The sequence below is a fragment of the Camellia sinensis genome, chromosome 8, assembly GCF_055761805.1.
Source record: "Camellia sinensis isolate YWXY chromosome 8, ASM5576180v1, whole genome shotgun sequence".
In the NCBI taxonomy this organism is placed as follows: Eukaryota; Viridiplantae; Streptophyta; class Magnoliopsida; order Ericales; family Theaceae; genus Camellia; species Camellia sinensis.
This window is the reverse complement of record NC_138968.1, coordinates 146,699,625-146,714,774: the sequence shown is the minus strand read 5'-3', so window position 1 is coordinate 146,714,774 and position 15,150 is coordinate 146,699,625. Positions and strand designations below refer to the sequence as shown.

Genomic DNA, 15,150 nt, shown 5'->3' with positions numbered 1-15,150 from the left:
GGGATAAGAGAAATGCATGCCTAGCAATTGGTTCTTCGTATTTAGATGGTAGAAAACTATTGAAATAGGTATTATGATATGTAGTTGGTCTAGTTTGGCATAATCTAAAAAAATTAAAAAGTTATCCTATTTAAGTCACATTATTTTATCTAAATCATATTATTTCTCTATTACATCACTTCAAACTCAACTTATATTTCACATTTTTTTATAAAAAGTCAAAAAGTACACTTATTTAGATCATCCCAAACAAATCCTTAGTTAGGATATATTACTTAAAAAAGATTTGTGATCGTCACCGCTAAAGTAAAGTTGATGCACGACCTATCTTATTAAGTATGACTCGTCTAACAATTTTATTACATCCGCATAAAAATTATTTATATAATATGTATTTATGACTAGTGTATACATAATTTAACAAAATAATATTTACATAAAAATCTAAGTTATACAACACTACTCAAATTAGTTAAAATTCTATAAAATTAAAAGATTGTTTGGCATGTTTTAAATAAGTGTATTTTTTGACTTTTTATAAAAAGATGTGTAAAAAAGTAGAGATGAGATATTGATTGATATGACCTAAAAAAAATAAAAATATATAAATTTATTTAGTCTTTCTAAACAAGGCCTAAATATAAACTATCACTAGCACTTGATTAGAATTTTATCTTAACTCTAATATTAGAAAATTAGTTTCATGTAATTTTGAAATTATCAATCTACAAAAGGAATATTTTACACTCTCTCACTAATTTCTCTTACCAACTATCTTGCTGTCCGCTTCCTCTTCGTGGGTCCATGCCTCAACCAGGCTCCTCAATTTATGAACAGTAATACTTGAAATCATTAAAAATGATGTTCTAAAAACACCACTAGTGATGTGGCAGTAGACAAGACTCACTGCTTGTGTCTTGTTTTTATTTTTATTTTTTATTTAAAGTACTTGCCAATTCATTAGTGATATTTTAAAACACCAATTTTAATGAGATGTATAGTTACCAATTTATGAACCTGCAAAACAAAAGCAAATAATAAAATAAACAATAATTAGATGAAAGTTGGCAGACAAACTTTCTTTCTCTATAATGATGTTGGATGGAAATGATGATAACGATACGATGAATCACCGACAGATTTTTATTATTATTATTATTTATTTTATTTTATAATATAATACTAAAATATATTATTTATAAAAATTTATATACAAATATTTAAAATATACATAAATATATAAAATTACACAAAACTATAAAATATTACAAATAAATAGACTAATAAAATGTATATTATTAGCAAGTTGATTTCTTTTGTCAACTTACAAAAAATTTAAAAATTCAAAGAATTATTAAAAAAGTTAAAAAATTATCACTATTTACTTAAAAAAATATAAAAAAATTATTTTTATACAAATTGTGAGACAACTCACTCTGAGCGAAGGTGGCTGTGCTTGACTTTAGTGAGGATAAATTACACAAGCGGAGGCAAGCTTAAGGACTGTGTTGTTCGGCCGATGGGGGCTATCACAGGTCCCGTTTTGATAATCCGAACCGTTCAATCTGAGCGAAGGTGGCTGTGCTTGACTTTAGTGAGGATAAATTACACAAGCGGAGGCAAGCTTAAGGACTGTGTTGTTCGGCCGATGGGGGCTATCACAGGTCCCGTTTTGATAATCCGAACCGTTCAATCTGTAGAACTCGTTGAGTACTATACGCTTACAAAAATTCACGTTGTCGGATATCGTTAACTATATGATCAAATCAATTTTGTATAAAAAAATGGATGGTGTTATAGTTAACGGTTGAAAAAAAACTAATCCAATTAAATAGCTATCGATATCCGATTAACGTGATTTTTTACAAACATATAGTATTCGACGAGTTATATACATTGAACGGTTCCGATTAGTAAAACGAGACCCGTGATGGACCCTCATAGGCCGAACAATACCGTCCAATTTATATCCGAAAAAGGAGAGAACCAACACCTCCCCTACATTCTACCACGCTGCCCCTTACGTTGCCGGCCATACGTCCTATTCTATCACTAATTTCTCCTATATATTTATTTATACAGTTTTTTAATATATATTTTTTCATAAAAAATTAAAAAGTTAACACAAACATTCATATTTTTTTCCTCAACTTTTTAATCTAAAAAAACAAAAAATACACTTATTTAAAATACCCCAAACAACCCCTTAAGTCTGCTAATTTTTTGATTGAAAGCTTCAGAAGTGTTGTTATGTCAGATAATTATTTGCGTGTGAGTGAAAAATTGGTCTTATCACAATCATCATTTTCTTTGGTAAAAGCCTTATATTCTATTTCTCTTTAGTAAAATGCACATAAATGGTCATTTTTGTACATCAACATTATTTCAATTATACAGTTCTCAAAATGGTGAGTCTCTCTGATGCATACAAAGCAGCATCAGAGAAGAAACCAAATTCCCTCGAAATCCTCTGCAACTTCTGGAGAGAAAATGAAGGCACGACACCGATCGTAGACCAACGTGGCAACACGATCCTCCATTTCCTTGCCATCCACGGCAACATAGCTGCCATTAAAATGCTTGACAAGCATGGTTTACTTACCACTGAACAGCTTAAGAAATGTAATGCCAATGGCGAAATTGCTTTGCATGAAGCTGCGCGGTTTGGTCACAAGGATGTGGCAGAAACAATGCTGGAGAAGGAAGGAGATTTAATCAATGCGCGCAATGAGTTGGGAGAGACGCCCATTTATGTTGCTGCTGCATTTGGGAATAGGGATGTTTTTTATTTTTTTTCAAAAATATGTGATGATGAGTGGTTGATGGGATTGAGGACAAGAGATGGTTGCACTGTTCTTCATGCTGCTGTGAAAGGAGAATATTATCGTATGTTAATTTCTGTATCCATTTTTTCATTCTTTAACTTCAATTCGAAGTCACAATGTTAGTCCACAATCTTTATATATATTTGGGATCGTGATACCCGAATCATTTTAGGGCGCTCACGCCAAAAATCTAATTTTAAATTTTGTTTGATATGAGCTCCAGGCGCTGAACTAGTTTTTTCATAAGAACAAGTTTAAGTTCAATGACCAAAATAGCCTATCTTTCTGTCTTCATTTATTTATTTATTTGTTTTAGGGGTATAAGGATAACAATGCTGGTTGTTTGAGTAGTGCTTGGAATGTGTTCGATGAAATGTACAACTGAAGAATTTGATCATGTAGGTGTTTGGTTAAAAGACAATATGATGAGAGTTTTTAGAGTAAAACCAAATGCTTTTAGGGCTATGTAATGTGAATGATTTGAGTTTGGTTGTTAAGCTTGAAGATGAGATGTTGAAACCTATAATTAGTGCACTTTTCAAGGTCAGTTGCAAGGAAGATGTTATTGGATCTTTAGAGGAAATGCTAGAAAAAGGGCATAATCCTGATAGTATAGTTACTTTATTATGCAATGATATGTGGGTTTTGCCAGGATAAAGATTTTGATACGACATATGCTGTTTAAAGTGAGATGACAGAGGAGGTGTAAATTAGATGTTATTAGACTTAGTTATAATGTACTTACTGGAGTTTTTTGCAGGGAGAGAAAATTGATGGAAACAAATGAATAATTTGGAGATAAGCCGAGACAGAATTGTGCTTCTGATGTGATGAAATTGTTGGACATTATTTGATGGGCTATGTTGCATTTATTTTAGATGAGATGGTTTTCAAAGGTTATGCCATTATTCTGCAAGTATAATAAAATTTGTTGATGAGTTGTGTTGAGGTGGTAATCTGAAGTTACGTACAGTTCTAAATAGTTTTGCAGAAGGAAATTTAATTGATGTAGTAGAGTGTTGGTTCCCATGGCATACTGTAAAAATAAACTGATAGAGAGAGAGCATAAATTGTGTATATATTATGATTGATATATTGATTGATATATATTACAAATGGTGAGTGGCTCATTATATAGGAGAGGGTGAGTGTAGTAGGTGAGGAGTAGGTGAGGAGTAGGTGGTGGTAGGTGATGGTAAATTGGTGGTAGGTGATGGTAAATTCTAACAGCCCCCCGCAAACTCAAGGAGGATAGAAACTAACCAACTTGAGTTTGAAGAGAGGAACAAAACAAGAAAATACATAAAAATAAAAAAGGATAGGTGACACTGTATGGTCGTGTCAGACCATTGGTGAAGACACTGGATGGTGGTGTCATAACGTTGTAGAGGACACTGTATGGGGGTGTCATAACGTTGTAGAGGACACTGTATGGTGGTGTCATAACGTTGTAGAGGACACTGTATGGGGGTGTCATAACGTTGTAGAGGACACTGTATGGTGGTGTCATAACGTTGTAGAGGACACTGTATGGGGGTGTCATAACGTTGTAGAGGACACTGTATGGTGATGTCATAACGGTGTAGAGGACACTGGATGGCGGTGTCAGACCGATGTAGAAGACAGTTTATGGGGTCATGTCGGACCGTTGTAGAAAACAGTTTATGGGGTCATGTCGGACCGTTGTAGCAGACAATGTTGTGACAGTTTACGGAGTCTTGCTGGACCCTTGTAAAAACTAACCGGAATCAATGTCGGGACAGTTTACAGAGTCTTGTCGGACCCATGTAGAAACTAACCGGAATCTATGTCGGGATAGTTTACAGAGTCTTGTCGGACCTATAAAGGAGCTAACCGGAATCAATGTCGGGACAGTTTACAGAGTCTTGTCGGACCCTTATAAAGTCGCACCCTCAAAAGGTGTGCCCAATCTTTCAAAAGGCGTGCATCAAAAAGCGTGCCCAATCCATAAAAAGGCGTGCCATCAAAAGGCGTGCCCATGTTTTCAAAAGGCGTGCCATCAAAAGGCGTGCCCAATCCATAAAAAGGCGTGCCATCAAAAGGTGCGCCAGACACGCGGCGATGCATGTGATCGATAGTGCGCGTGTCGGCCTCTTCGTCATGTTCTATATAAATCAATGCGGAGGCTGAGAGAACATGTGGAAATCAAACCAGTCTGAAACCTCTGAAAATCCTTTGAAAAAACTCTTCCGTTTCTGAGAAAGAGATTCTGGAACACTCTGTTGCCATTCTGTAACCAACCCTTCTCTGAAACACTCAGCAACCCATAACATGGCCTCGTCTTCCCGTTCAGCTACCCAGAATATGGCCTCTTCGTCCCGTGGTCTGCTTACGCTCTTTCCAGAACTGAACGAGTCCACAAGAGAAATAACTGGTGCGGTGGCCAGTGAACCTCAATCAAACACCTCTGGTTTTGCTCCATTTAACTTTCCGATGCGGTCGGTGGAGCAAAAAATGGCGGTGCAAACTGATATTGAGGCCAATCAGTATACTCTGAAGTCATGTGTGGAAACCATGACGGCGGTCACAAATTTGTCGAACCGGCTGCAAAGTAGGACAAATGAGGTGCAGCATTTAAACGCCCAACTGGCTCTGCTCCAACGCATGTATAAGGATGCGCGAGCAGAGATAAGTGTGCTGAAAGCAGAAAATAAGGAGCTGAAGCGGAAGGCCACCGTGATGTTCCGATTTGGAGGTCCGCCATATGCTGTAGTGGAGGAGCAGGGAGGAGGCAACTTGCTTGGTGGTCTAGGAAGCACGGAGGCAACACCGTCAAGGACCGCCCAAGACGGAGGCAAGAAGAAGAGACCGGCGGCAGAGTAGAGAAGAAAAATCCCACTGTTTTGATTTGTGTTGTTTTTTTTTTTTTTTTTTTTTTTTTTTTATGTAAAAAGTGTGATCGGGGTTGATCCCCTGATATGAATAAAATGACAAAAATAACAAATCATCTTGTTTTTCCACAATAATAAGAAAATTACAAGCTAGGAGAACAAAAGTAATAATAATAATAATAATAACAAATGTAATCATGCTCCTGAGAAAGTTCAGCCTGCTAAGCCTTGTTTTTATTTGATTTGATTTTATTTCATTGTATTGATTCACGTGGGTTGCGTGGCCCATGGTTGGTGAAAACCTGTAATGGGTTGGAATTAATTTTTTTTTTTTTTTTTTTTTTTTTGTGTAAGAATAATAATAATAATAATAATAATAATATAAGCATGTGCCCTGTGGAGCAGCTGCAGATAAAGAAAAAGTGAAGATAAAATAAAATAAATAAAGGTAAAGTGGGGGTATTATTTTATGAGAGAGTGAGAGGAAGTGATAATAAAAATAATGTATGGATCTGTGTATGATAGGAGAGAGAGAGAGAGAGAGAGAGTCCAAGACCAAGGGGACAAACTCAGGGGCTTTAGAAGAAAAAAAAAAAAAGGTATGGATTGGTGCAAAAGTGGGCTGCTTCTGGGTCTGTGCAGAAATCAGACGAAGAGGGGAGGGCAAGCTCTTTGCTGAGGGAGTCTATACCTGTGCTGGATGTGGAACTCCTCTCTACAAGGCAACAACTAAATTCAACTCCGGTTGAAAGTCTTCCTGGAGCCATAAACCGCAATGAGGATTGAAATTACATGTGCAGCTTGTGGTGGCCATCTGGGTCATGTATTTAAAGGTGAAGGCTTTCCCTTAGTTAAAAAAGCGGATCTACGCCATCTGATGGTGGAGGATGAAGGCAACACAGATCTGAAATCGAAGGCGACGCGACAACAGAAGGATTGCTGCAGGAGGCGACAGAGGTTCAGAGGTTCGCCGGCTGATTTGGGTGATGGCTTGTCATTTCGCCGGCGAACATCCATTTTTAGCCGGAATCCGGCCGGCGAGGAAGAGAAGGATTTAGGCAGTGATGGGAAGGTATGTGTAGAAAAATAAGCTGAATAGGTTGAGGTCCGGCGGGCGGCTAAGGCGAGGTTGCCGCCCGCCGGGGAAGTGAAAAATATTAGGTTCTACACCTGCTCTGATACCATGTAAAAATAAACTGATAGAGAGAGAGCATAAATTGTGTATATATTATGATTGATATATTGATTGATATATATTACAAATGGTGAGTGGCTCATTATATAGGAGAGGGTGATACAAGAACAATAAGCTTTTAAATGCCTTTTAGCTTGTAGAAACCTTGCCAACGCCATAAGTGATGCTCTTCCAATCAGGTAAGGTAATCAATACCAGCATGCTTTCGTATAGTTGATCCCTTCTTGTGGAGTGACTTTCAGTCTTAATTTTTATGATCAATCCTAGATATGTTTCATCATTCCTATCAATTTTCCACTCTGCTTGTATCTATTTAGGCATTGCAGATGTTTAAAGAAGGGGCTGAAATTCTAGTCTACCATTCCTTTCGGGACTTATAGGGCAGTACAGACCCAACGCGCGATGGTAATAGTAATAAAAAATAAAAATAAAAAAGTGTTCCTTATGCGTGTTCAGAGTTCAAAATGTGTAGATTAGATTCGTTATGTGTGTATCTCACACCATACCAAATTTAAATCTACACTATGGATTTAAATTCTTGACATTTTTCTGAATATTTTATTTGAGTACATAACATTTCTGATGCCTATTATTGTTGCTTTACACTTAGGTCACGTTACAGAGCAGCCTGTGTATAAAATCTAATTAAAAGTTTCTAATTGGGTTTATTGAACATGTAGCATATATGACAAGGCCTGCATAACATGACTACTATCTTGGTCGTTTTGTGTGGGGTAAAGTCCACCCCATTTTTAGAACAAGCTAATGATTTTTATTTTGATATGAATTTTGTGAACCAGGTTTGGCTGTGAACATATTGGAATCATACCCTAAACTTGCTGACAAACGTGACGAAAAGGGTATAAAAGCTTTAGATCTGTTGGCCTCAAAACCATTGTCCTTTAGAAGTGGATCATCATATACGCTTAAAAATCTAGGCTCCATGCCTTTCATTCCCTGCCAGATTTTGGCAGTTTTAGTCTATAGTTGTAAGTCCCATACAGTATGAACTATGAACAATAGGATCTCTATTGCTTCCCAGTTTCTTTCTTGCAATTTTATAATAAAACTTAGGTTAAATTACACTTATCACTCTTGAGGTATGGAGAAAATTTAATAGCTCTATTTGGTTTCATTTTCAAAATCTGTTTTTTGAAAATTTCAAATAAATAAAAAATAGTTAAACTAGTTTGGTGAAAAAATGAAAAACACTCATTGTTCGTTTTCATCAAACTAGTTTCTATTTTTTATTTTTATTTTTGAAAAAGAAATTCAGAAAATAGACTTTGAAAACCAAACCTAACAAAGTAAGTCTTACAATTTCAAAATAATGATACTATTACTAACCTCCTCTACAATAACAGAAAAGTTAACTGATTACGGAGGATGTAAAATTACACTTTTAGCCTTCTGTGAAAGTTAAGCCTTGTTTGGCATAACTTATTTTAGTCCATCTTTTTATCTTTTTATCTTTTTGGGGTTACATCAATCAACATCTCCTCTCTACTTTTCTACACATCTTTTTATAAAAAGTCAAAAAGTGCACTTATTTAGGACATCTCAAACCACCCCTTAATATCCTCTTAAGTTATGATACATATTTTTTTTGGGTCAGAAAATTATAATGTTGTTCAAGTTTTATTAACATAGTTACGGACTTGGAAAGAATTAAGCAATGAACAAGTGCATTGTCAAATAAATATGGTCTGCATAACTTAAATGAAATCATCAACTGAAAATCCAATCAGATCATAATGAAATGATTTCACCCAGAATTGATCCTTACTGTAACACCTTTTGGCTCACTGTCTTTGAAAATATACATGTGTTCTTATTTATTTTACATGTTGTATATACTTAAATTATTTCTGCTAATGGTGAAACAGAAGTCTAATGGACTACTTCTAAATACTTATGTTCTGAATCTCAGCACTATGATTCTAGAGATGGTTACTTTAGTAACCGGTTCAGAATTTCAAATTGATTACAACAATTATTAAAATTTTGAATTGAAAGAACATCTTTGATGACTTTATTTGTTTTTATTGTTGAGCAGGTATTCCATCCATGGTTATTGATTCGGAAATTGTTGGTGATGTGGAGGACCCGCGTGGTAGTGCACATGATATCTCCAAGTCAGAAGGGGCTTTGTTATCCAAATTAATGTCAGGTATTATTTTATTTTTATGCAGTAAATTTTATAGAGAAAAAAATAATGCAGATGTAATTTTTTTCTGCATATAATTCCCCTCACCCCAAAAAGAAAAATGAAAAAATTATTCTTTTGAGTGTGTGTATGGTGGATTTGACCCGTGCAAGTTAAGTGTTCAGTAATTGTATTGAATACAATTATCTTTACTCTAAAAGAAATAAAAAGTCAACTTTCCCTTTCATCTTATTGATTATTCTACACTGGTATTTTGTTACAGGGTACAGAAGGATCATCAGAGGTTTGTTGCTCTTACTCTTCAACTATGAGTTGTTCGCAGTTTTTGGAATACAGTTAAATCTGAAATTTTTGGGTGCTTCATAAGTCACTTGTACACACAAGAATTCACGATTCATGTGATTCTCTTTAAAATTAAGGCTGTGGTTCTATTATTACAGGAAAGAGTTACAAACAGAATATAAAGATGGTGTAGTATTAGACTTACGGCCACAAGTGCAAAAATATCAAAATATCTTTACTCCAAAATTCAGATAGTTAGTCTTCAGTACTCAAGAATTACGCTACTCAACAATATGAACCATTGCCAACTTTGCTTTCTGTTATTTCTTCTTTGTCATCAGTCCCAACTGGAAATTGAAGAAAATTCATGAGAAAATTGATAGTATGCCCAGCTTATCACTATACTAAATATGAAGTAATTAATTTTTTTTAATGCTTCTGACTCTTGTTTGTTGTCTTTTTTTTTTTTTTTTTTTTTTTCAATGAAGTTTTTCCTTGGATTAAACAAATTGATGATGCAAGGCAAAAGCACGTGTTTGCAAGAGAGCTGGCAAAAAGACTGATAGAAGAAGAAAATGGTTGGAGTGATTACCTAAATTGCGAAAATTTTCATGTTTCTGGATTGGGCTGCTTTGGAGAAACTTCGTCACAGAATAAGAAGAATAGAGTGATAGACCCACTTATCCTAGCAACAAAGCACGGCATCCATGAGATGGTAGAGGAAATCCTTGAAAAATTCCCTAATGTTGCAACTACATTTGATGAGAATGGAAGAAATATACTGCACATGGCAGCACAGTTGAAAGATAGAATTCTCTATGACTACTTGAAGAAGACTGTTAATCACGCAGATAGGATGATGGCCGATGTTGATAAACATGGGAACACCATCTTGCATCTTACAGCCTATGAGTGCAAGCAGGGTCATTTTCTCACAACTCATTTTGGACCTGTAAACCGAATGTCGTGGGATGTGTTTTGGTTCAAGGTACATATCAAATCACATGTATACATGGGAGTAGTTGGTAAAAAATTGTAAGTCAATTCCCTTATAATATTGTCTTCTCACTCGATATTTTTGAATTTCTACAGCGTGTACAGAATGACTCTCATCCACATTTGATATATCATCGAAACATTGAGGGTAAGACGCCAAAAGAACTATTTGAGGAAGAGCACGAGGACATGATAAACAAAGCTGAGAAAGTAGTCAAAGATATTAATAGCTGCTTGATGCTTGTTTCTACTCTAATAGGCACAGTCAATTATGCAGCACTTTTTACTGTCCCTGGTGGTTTCGATCAAGACAAGGGCCTGCCAATTTTTTTCACAAAAGCAAAAAATGGACGAGAGGATCTGCAGTTGTTCATGGTTTATGTAGGAGGAAGTCTGGTTGCTTCTTTATTGGGTTTGGGAACTCAGCTTTCAATACAAGTGTCACGGTTCAATAGTAATGATTTTTACATTTCATTGCCGTTGAAATTTCTTTGTACAATCACGTCCTTGTTCTATGCTGCAGCCTTCTCAATCACAGCATGCTTCCAAATCTTCATCATCGAGGGTGCCTTCATAAATTCATATTTTGCGGTGATGGTGCTTGCCTGTATATTTATGACCCTTGTTTACACGGACGCATTATACTTGACCTATGATTACTTGTACTACGTAATTCGTTATTCGCTTGCTTATAGAGGCCAGAAAATGTAAGTCTGCAGCTGGATAGGTACTTGTTTTAAGATCATGTTTGTATTTGTGTGCAATTTAAGTGTGACTGTACATGTGAGATGTATTGGAAAAGGACTGTTGAAGGAGAGTTTCTCAAGTATTGCTAAGACATGCTACGAATACAGTTGATTTTGTATTCAAATAACGCACTGCTATAGATCTTGTTGGCATGCTTTAGATGTGGAATGTGTATGGTTCACGAGCTCTAGTTTGTTATAAATGGTAATGGTTTTTATTTATTTTTATTTATATTAATTTTTTAATTGCCGAACCGCCTTTGGCGGGTGGGTTTCATCAGCCACGGACGAACCATGAAACTGTAAATTTGGTGGGTCGTTTGAATTTCTTTGGCAGTTTTGAATCAGAAGATTGAGCGGATTAAGGTGGGTTACAACATCTCTAACGGCTGTCTCCGTACCTCGTTTGGTATTTCCTTTTTGAGTCAGTGGTTATTGTATTGATTTTTGTGTGTTGTGCAACTAATAAGTGTGTGACTATATCCCATTATATTTATTCAATGTTACATATGTTTCTTGGCACGAATACCTTTTAACTTAGATTAACAAAATTCCGGCACTTTTGTTTATGTAAAGTCAATTAAATAAGGCTTTAGAAACAACATTTATCAACAGTAAAACCCTCCTAGTTTGTTGTTTGGTTGTGTTTTTATTTTCAGTTTTCTATTTTTCAACAATACAGAAAAGGAACAAAAATAAAAAAAGGTTTGCCTTCTTCACAACCCAAAAACCTTCATACTACTTAGCATCCTATCACGAACTCAAGAAAGCAGAGTTGAACTGTCCTCGAAGACAAAGCATGGTTCTAATGGATCATCTGCCAATCCTTGGAGAAACCGTGGAATCGAAGGCATACCCACCTCTAAAACTCCCTCTAGAATTTGGACTACCTGTCCCATACTTGGCCTATCCTTCTCATCATCTTGAATGCACCAACAAGCAACTTTGCAAGCTCTAATCACCTCTTCAACATCACCATTGCCTTGCAACCTGTAATCCAACACACTCATGACTAATTCCTCGCTTTTGTTCATTTTCGTTGCCACTAAAAATGGTACGTACTGATCCATTTCATCATCTACTATGTCACTGTTTCTCCTTCCTGATATAATCTCAAATAACAGCATTCCATAGCTAAAAACATCGGCTTTTGGCATAATTGCTTCACCTGATATCCATTCTGGTGCAAGATAGCCTCGAGTTCCTCTCGTTGTTGTCAAAACCCAACTAATCTCTCTCCCAACAAGCTTAGCAAGCCCGAAATCAGCCACTTTTGTGTTGTATTCAGCATCCAGTAAAATGTTTTGGGCTTAATATCACAATGTATGATGCAATCTCTGCATTTCTCATGGAGGTAAGTCAATCCTCTAGCAGTCCCAACTGAGATGTTGTACCTTGTTTTCCAATCTAACACATTAATGTTGTCTTTTTTAAACAAGTGAGACCCTAGAGAACCATTTGACATGTAATCATAAACTAGAAATCTTTTTGTATCTTGTACGCAGAAACCCCGAAGGCAAACAAGGCTGATGTGTTGGATCATCCCAATGGTGCTTACTTCTGCGCGAAACTGCTTCTCTCCTTGCTTCAAACTTTTTAGCATTTTTACTGCTACTGCGATTGAATTGGGCAGTGTTCCTTTGAAAACTGTACCAAAACCACCTTCGCCAAGCTTTTCTGAGAAGTTCTTCGTTGCAATTCGTATGTCACGATACTTGAACACCACCAAAGAATCATCAATTTTCTCCAAAGTACCAGCGGTGTCTCTCGGTCTCTTCCTCCAGAGGACTACCAAGACACTACCAAAGAAACAGAAGAAACCACAAATTGCTCCAAAAACAATCAAAGAAGTGTTTCTCTTTACCTTAGCCTTAGCTTCGGTTCCAACCAGCTGGGATGCTGCTACTCTAACATGAAGATCTCTTCCACTTTTATCATCTGATGAGAGTTGTCGTAGATTGAACAAACCACCTCCCCAAATCAAACACCTATTGTCATAAGCATAAGCACTGCATGAACAATTTCTCAAGCAAGCTAATTCACATTCATCAATGTTTTGAACTGTTATCAACTCTGAATTCACAGGAAAACCAGTGTTTGGCACCACAGAAAATTTGTCATTTCCTCTGTTTTCACACTGTAGAGGAATTTTCCTCACACACCCACCTGAGTGATCCGCCAATTCCCAATCTACTTGAGTCCTTGGCTCAAATCCTTCAATGCAAGTGCAAATCGGTACATTTTGGTTACAACTACTAAATGCACCACAAAAAGCATAGACTGTGCATTGTTGCGGTGGTTTGATCCAGAATGTACTCCACTGCGGGAAGTCCTTTCCCCAGACAAATTGTTTGAGTTGTCCAGTCACATCAAGCACAAATCTAGTGAGAGTAGTAGGGTCACCGGCATCATATGTGAAATAGCTCTCATTTGTATTGTCAACGTATGTGACATTTTTTATGTAATAGTCCAATTCTATCTCAGGAACAAGGCTAAAAACTTTCCCACTCCATATCCCACTAGTCCAATACAAGTTAGACACATTCCAAACCAATATATGACTAGAATTTGGCTCCACCTCTAGAGAGAACAGACTTGGTGATGGATTTTCTGAATCTCTCCAAGAAGTAAGAGCTTGTTTTTCATTTTCGAGTTTATTGTATCCAACTTTCCCACCGGGAAGCCACATGTCAGATAGGTAGTCAAAACTCTGCCATATCACATTAGAGGAATCCAATTTATCTCGAACAATGAAATTTCCATTGTCAAGAAGCATGGCTATGGTTGAGTTAGCCAATTTTGAAATCGAATTTGTCAACTAAATTTGATTCTTGGACTGGTCTAGTAGGACTAAATTTCCGTCTTGTGACAGTTTTAATTGTGACGAAGATAGATTTGAAATGGGTTGGACTCAGTTTGCTACCAAAACTACTGTTATGTTTGGTAGCTTTTTGTACCATATGCCTATGTAGTAGTTTTGAGAGTTACCTGGCGTGAAGAAGCCCAGTTCGAAGACTCCACTTTGAGAGGTTATTGTTTGGTTCCCAGAGAGAAACTGTCCAGCATAGATGGTATTGGTGTCATCTGATCCTTTTGAGAGATGGGTATTGAAGGATAGAATGAGTAAGGGCACAACACAAAGAAAGAGCCATTGAATTTTGAATGTGAGACTCATTTTTCACATAGGATTGCACCGAAGGCTTGGATGTGATCGATGTATTAAAAGAACAAGCACATATATGTATCTATATATTTAAAAGTTTTGTTCAATACTTGAGTTTCTTCAAATTAAGTTGGTTGGTCATTTTTTGACTTTGGAAGTCAACTGAGTTTGAGGAAGAAGAGAAGAACTAGCATATATAGGCCATAGGAGAAATGATATATGTATTTTGATTTTTTTTTTTTTTTTTTTAGAAAATATGAACCATATTCATATTCCTTATAGATGTGTAAATGTGCTCTTCGCTAAGTAATCTTTGGTGAAAAAAGGTCCGGCTTCAACACTTTCAAAAGCAAGATGATCATGTGATGATTGTGCGAACATTGTGACACAGCAATTAATAATTTAACTTTTTTTTTTTTATATTATTTCATAGCATAAAATCGAATTATGATCCTTTTCACAAAATCAATCTTATAAACTTTGACTTGTGAGGAGATTTTTCTTTTTTAAAAGTACTAATAATAATGCTAATTGTCTTAGGCTCCGCTTGATTAGAAAAAAAATAAATTATGAAAAGTGAAAATGATATAAAGTAAAGTGAAAGAAAAGAAAAGAAAAAGAAAAAGAAAATATCTTTTCTCGTATGAATTTGATTGGAATTAAAATTTTGTAAGAAAATAGGAATACTAATTATAAGTAATTACTTTTATGACAAATTTAATTTTTTTTTTTAATTTTCTTGTGTTTTTTGCAAGAAACTGGAAGGTTAGTTATCATTCTATATCATGAGTTGTATAAGAAAATTAATTTTCTTATAACTTCTATCACTTTCATGCTAAACAAATTTAGAAATTTTTTATTTTTTTCATTTCTTTAACTTTCTACTATTTTTATCCTAACCAAACTGCGCCTTATTGTCAGCCT

At 35.8% G+C, this 15,150-nt stretch overlaps 1 protein-coding gene and 1 pseudogene across 6 annotated transcripts; one reads left to right on the top strand and one right to left on the bottom strand.

Annotated features, from left to right (window-relative positions):
* The first annotated feature begins 2,214 nt into the window (after positions 1-2,214).
* Positions 2,215-11,203, top strand: LOC114276428 (uncharacterized). 5 transcript variants are annotated; one of them, XM_028218215.2, is made up of 6 exons: positions 2,215-2,886; positions 7,673-7,861; positions 8,929-9,042; positions 9,302-9,322; positions 9,810-10,309; positions 10,414-11,203. In XM_028218215.2, exons 1-6 carry the CDS (start codon positions 2,358-2,360, stop codon positions 11,026-11,028), a joined length of 1,968 nt encoding a protein of 655 aa, XP_028074016.2. In that variant the 5' UTR covers positions 2,215-2,357; the 3' UTR covers positions 11,029-11,203. The 5 variants fall into 5 exon arrangements, with proteins under 5 accessions (XP_028074016.2, XP_028074020.2, XP_028074018.2 ...); XM_028218217.2 differs by having other exon boundaries at positions 2,270-2,943; positions 7,673-7,732; XM_028218214.2 differs by having other exon boundaries at positions 2,270-2,943.
* A 464-nt stretch (positions 11,204-11,667) lies between these two features.
* On the bottom strand, positions 11,668-14,370 carry LOC114276429 (G-type lectin S-receptor-like serine/threonine-protein kinase At2g19130 pseudogene; annotated as a pseudogene). Its single transcript, XR_014338394.1, has one exon. The product of XR_014338394.1 is annotated as a G-type lectin S-receptor-like serine/threonine-protein kinase At2g19130 pseudogene (transcript).
* Between the last annotated feature and the right edge of the window lie 780 nt (positions 14,371-15,150).